Consider the following 5,969-nt stretch of genomic DNA (forward strand, 5'->3'; position numbering starts at 1 on the left):
TCTTAAATATTAATTCCTCTACACTATAATGTACTACGTGGTAAACTTTCCAATAAATAATATTCTTAAATATTAATTCCTCTACACTATAATGTACTACGTGGTAAACTTTCCAATAAATAATATTCTTAAATATTAATTCCTCGACACTATAACGTACTACATGATAAACTTTCCATTAAATAAGATTCTTAAATATTAATTCCTCTACACTATAATGTACTACATGATAAACTTTCCATTAAATAAGATTCTTAAATATTAATTCCTCTACACTATAATGTACTGCATGATAAACTTTCCATTAAATAAGATTCTTAAATATTAATTCCTCTACACTATAACGTACTACATGGTAAACTTTCCATTAAATAAGATTCTTAAATATTAATTCTTCTACACTATGATGTACTACATGGTAAACTTTGCAATAAATAATATTCTTAAATATTAATTCCTCGACACTATAACGTACTACATGGTAAACTTTGCAATAAATAATATTCTTAAATATTAATTCCTCGACACTATAACGTACTACATGGTAAACTTTCCATTAAATAAGATTCTTAAATATTAATTCCTCTACAATATAACGTAGTACATGGTAAACTTTCCATTAAATAAGATTCCTAAATATTAATTCCTCTACACTATATATTGTTTGCATATAATACAGTTTTTTTTTCAGATTAAAGCTTGTTTCTTAGTAAGTATACGGTGTAATATGTTTCATGGTGATCTGTCGCGTGGTAAAAGCTCAGACTACATCTTGTTTCTTAGTAAGTACACAGTGTAATCTGTTTCATGGTAATCTTTTCACACTATAATCGTTGTGCGGTGAAAGTTCAGATTACAGCTTGTTTCATAATAAATACACACAGAGTCTAATCTGTCATTGGCAATATTTTCATACTATAATCTGTTGCACGGTAACAGTTCAGATTATAGATTGTTTCAGAGTAAGTACACATAGTCTAACAGATTATAGTGTAGAATAGTACCATGTGACATATTGCATGGTAACAGTTCAGATAAGACCTTGTTTCCTAGTAAACACACACAGTATAATCTGTTCACACTAGATTCTGTTGCATGGTATCTATTAAACGAATTAAAATCCTATAATAAAAATTACTTCTAATAGCAGATCACACGTCATCGTACCTTTGAGTTCCTTGATATTGTTTGCTGCTAGATCAACTAGTTGTGATGTTGTCAAAGATAAAGAGTGAAGAATTCCCTCTATGGAACCCAGGCGTTCACAGTATCTCCTCTGGTTACATCCAACCATTTGACATTCGTTTAAGGTAAGCAGTGTAAAAACCAAACAATATAAGATTACTTTAGAGCTATCACAGAAACTCATGATGGAAAGTTGGTTCTGAAATACTACTGACAATGTTGTCTCTTTCAAATGGGCTGTGATTAATACCTTCTAGATATTAAATATCTGACTTGAACGCCCCAAAACAAGTTTGTTAATTATTCTTAAAGGAAAATCTAACATCCTGAAAGCTTCCGGTTTGACTGGCACGAACCATTGTACTTCCGCCATTTTTTTCTCTTTTCCTCTGATTTGTAGATATCCCACAAGCAGAGAAAAACCTAATATTAAATCATAAGTATACTCTGTCATTGGTCGATACTCCTGTCAACCCTGTAGCAATTTTCTCTTAAGGGTGATTGGCCTGTTTCAAGCCAAACAATCTTACGTTCATGGAATATAGAAAAGGACACGTGAAGTTTTTTTTTTCCAGTAATTACGCATTTGTGTCGATTTAACTCTTCTTCGTTACAAAAATAATTTAACTAATTGTTCATAGGACTTTCTTTTGTTAACTTTAACAATAAGCATTATTTGTTTTCAAACAGTAATTTATTTATAATAATGTATTCCACAGTTTATATTTAAGAATGTTTTAAAGATTTATTTTTAAAGTTTTCCAACCTATTTACCACTATTATTATTTTTTTCAAACGATATAAGTTGGATTAAATATTTGAAAAGTTGCAAAATTTAACAAAAAGGCTATTAAAACATATTTATGTTGTGTGGAAAAAAAATACAAATTTGTGAATTACATAATTTAAAAAGTCTAACCACTTATTGCATCTCTTGAAAAATAATGATATTTGAGTTCAGTCTTTATCAGCATTAAAAAAATCTTTATTCTCAAAACATGAACAATTTCAAGCTTGTTGTCGACTAATCTTTCACCCACATTTTCCATCTTCAAATAATAAGTGCATTCGTAATTCTATAAGATCAATTTATCCTCCTACCTATTAATGATTATTTTATTCCTTTATTTTGACTGGAAAAATATTTGAATATAAAATAAAACACTTTTGTAATGTGCGATTTTTATGAATAGAAAATGGTGGGCAGTAAAGAATATTGGATTGTGAAAGTTATTTAACTTGAAAATGGTGGTCACTAAGAAAAGAAACTGCTCTGTGAAACTATTTAATTCGAACATTTTATTCAGAAGGGAAAGGAACTGCATTGTTAAACTATCTAGATGGAAATTATGTTATGCTGAAAGGAAAGGAACTGCATTGTTAAACTATCTAGTTAGACATTTTTTATGTCGAAAGGAAAGGAACTGCATTGTTAAACTATCTAGATGGAAATTATGTTATGCCGAAAGGAAAGGAACTGCATTGTTAAACTATCTAGTTAGACATTTTTTATGCCGAAAGGAGAGGAACTGCATTGTTAAACTATCTAGATGGAAATTATCTTATGCCGAAAGGAAAGGAACTGCATTATTAAAACTGTCTAGTTAGACATTTCTTAGACAGAAGGGAAACGAACTGCATTGTGAGAAAAGCTTTTTGTTGGCCCGGCATGGCCAGGTTGTTAGGGTACTCGAATTCTCGTCCCATCAAACATGCTCGCCCTTTCAACCGCGAGGGCGTTATAATGTGACGCTCAATCCCACTATTCGTTGGTAAAAGAGTAGCCGAAGAGTTGGCGGTGGGTGGTGATGACTAGCTGCCTTCCCTCTAGTCTTACACTGCTAAATTAGGGACGGCTAGCGCAGATAGCCCTTGTGTAGCTTTGCGCGAAATTCAAAACAAGCAAGCTTTTTGTTTTTCAATGTGAAGGATTTTGTTAAATGTTTGGCAGTGAATTTGGTCATAGTAAAGCATGTTTTGTATTTAATTTTTTATTTCAGTTTAATATTGTTATTTTATATTTTAAAACGAAAAAAAAAAGACCATATGGACATATTTCTATTTTTTATTTGATGATTTAAACATAAAAAATGTTTTGAGGTGCTATAACTGTCTAATACTATTGCAAAGAAAATTTTATAATGTTATTTAAGCAGCAAACTTGGCATAATGGTTAGCGTGCTGGATTATGAATTCAAGGGTCCTTAGTTCGTGTTCTGTTGCCATAAAATCACACTCCGCATTTTGAGGCCTTGTGTGCGTATAATAATGATGACCAACTCTCATTATTCAAGAGTTCGCGGTGAATGCTGTTAACTATCTGCCTTCCCTCTAGTGAACGTTTTCTATAAAAGAAAAAAAAATTCTGGGAAGTACTGAACGGGAAATATAATCGGATTGTGCTCATTAGTCATAATGATTCAACGTACAGAGCCCAAAATTTTCATAAGTTTTACTGATATAAAATGTAATGTTTTTTTATATATACACTAAAAGTGGTACCGTTTATTGAAAAATTGATAGTTTTTTAAGAATTCCACTTTTTCTCATTACTACATTTAAAAATTATATCAATAAAGATAAAACCAAACTCTCACGTACAGTTCTAGTGAAAGTCGTGTTCTTGTTGTGAGGAGAGTACTTTTCTTTCAAATTGTGTTCTATTATAAGGAAATAATTGTTGCACAAACCCCAGTTATTTTTATAATTGTCTGAATCTTGAATACCCCAAAATGTGAATTTTCGTTGCCATTCAGTAGATGACGCAGGAGTTTTGGTTACATACATAGATACTGACATACACGCTACGTCCATTATAGCAAGATTATTTTACTGTAAAGACCTGCAAGTCCCTATGTGCCATTCACTTTAAAGTTGAAGTTTTTTCCCCCTAGTAACTCGCAGCAAACAAATTGTGGAATCAAGCTTGCCTTTGAGTAATATGAACAATTTTTTGACTGATAAAAAGACTTTCCGTGGCACAGCGGTATATCTGCAAAATTACAAAGCTAGAAACCGGGTTTTGATACTCGTGGTGGGCAGAGCACAGATAGCCCATGGTGTAGCTTTGTGCTTAATTACAAACAAACTGATAAAAAGGGCACTTTTAGGGCATAAGAGAAGGAAAGCAGAGAGTTGAGTCCACCCAAGCACCCCCCAGAGCACGTCACTGACCACTATTATAAGGCAGAGAGTTGAGTCCACCCAAGCACCCCCCAGAGCACGTCACTGACCACTATTATAAGGCAGAGAGTTGAGTCCACCCAAGCACCCCCCAGAGCACGTCACTGACCACTATTATAAGGCAGAGAGTTGAGTCCACCCAAGCACCCCCCAGAGCACGTCACTGACCACTATTATAGAGACCAGTGTACATTAGTCTTTGCCTTATCTTTTGGCCAAATAATTCAACGGTTTGTTTCTCACTATTATTTTTTAGGGGTCGTTTTACAACAGATCAGTCTTTACAAGAAGTTCTAGCAATCTTGTGTGGTCTTAGATTTTGGAGATAATGTTCCGTTTTCTGTTCTTCTTAATTAATAAATCTTCAACAAGCATCATTTCCCTGTTAGTTTAGGAGACATTTTTTGTACAGTACACAGTTAAAGTTGATTGCCAAGATGAGATTTCTACGGTTGTCCTAAAGTGAGTTTAGGATAAGTTTTCGTACAGTACATAGGAATTACTGAGAGACAAGTTGAATGACGCAACTGGTAGTCTGTTTTTAATTAAATAACTACCAATGAAGCAAGAGTGTTTCCCAATCTTTATCATCTCTGAATGTTATTGCTATCTAATTATTGACCTTTATAATACAACAGACACGACCTACTATTAGAAACTTTTCAAAAATATCAGAGCTTTGAAAGACCCTTCCGTCCGAATTTACTACAAATTGATTAAGTTTAATAATGTTTTTTTTTTAAATTTAGATGCAGAAAGTCGATTTTTTTTAAATATTTAACTCTAACGTTTCTCTTTTGTTTTCGTAGTTAAAGTTTAGGTTCTTACTAAACAAATATATCTAATCCACCGCGCATAAGTTGAACAGAAAGCGACTGATTGTTCTAGTGAAACATAAAACTTTCACGTGCACACACACCAAATACTTGTTTTGAAGTAAAATCAAAATAACGTGTGATGTGTGAAAATAAACAGAATGAGGAAAAATCATGCTGAACGAACGTTTACCTTAACTTCAACGATTAATCTGCATTGAAAGACCTCGATTATATTTTCCAAGACTCTTGTGAAATGACGATTTTAAAAGAGCCAGAATAAAGTTTGTTCGATGATTTTTCGGGCAAAGATGTTCTTTTTATCGAGATTTAGATCCATATGGACCTGGGAGGGTCAGGTACAAGCTTGATTGACCCCTTTCTCCCTCAGCACGGGTGTTATGGTTGCACTGTTCTAATGTTAAGCATTACATAATAGAGGGCGTTGATTTCACAAAAGTTTATAGTATGATTTCAATATCCCTGTCATGGCCATGTCCGTTTATGTACTGTGTTCATCATTCACACTGGTATACACTTCGCTATTGGTAGTTCCATATATTTCAATGTCTTTTCATTTTGTAGTTTATACCATATGTATTTACATAAATACCCTAATAATACACAATATATAAACCACAATAATGATATGTTCGAAGGATTGTTTTCTTTTTTTATTTGGCACAATTATCAGTGCTAGCCATCCACAATTTTGAAGTGATAGACTGGAGGGAGTCAGTTTTTTTGTTTTTGAATTTCGCGCAAAGCTACACGAGGGCTATCTGC

The 5,969-nt window shown here is 33.0% G+C and overlaps 1 protein-coding gene across 1 annotated transcript in view; it reads right to left on the minus strand.

The window, feature by feature from the left end:
• The window catches only part of LOC106458623 (techylectin-5B-like), a 14,741-nt gene extending 13,245 nt beyond the window's left edge, over positions 1-1,496 (minus strand). The window contains exon 1 of the mRNA XM_013918146.2: positions 1,168-1,496. Coding sequence (XP_013773600.1) covers positions 1,168-1,369 — 202 coding nt within the window. The 5' untranslated portion in view covers positions 1,370-1,496. The remainder of the gene's footprint in view (positions 1-1,167) is intronic.
• Positions 1,497-5,969: the final 4,473 nt, after the last annotated feature.

Source organism: Limulus polyphemus, unplaced genomic scaffold (genome assembly GCF_000517525.1).
Source record: "Limulus polyphemus unplaced genomic scaffold, Limulus_polyphemus-2.1.2 Scaffold493, whole genome shotgun sequence".
Lineage (NCBI taxonomy): Eukaryota > Metazoa > Arthropoda > Merostomata > Xiphosura > Limulidae > Limulus > Limulus polyphemus.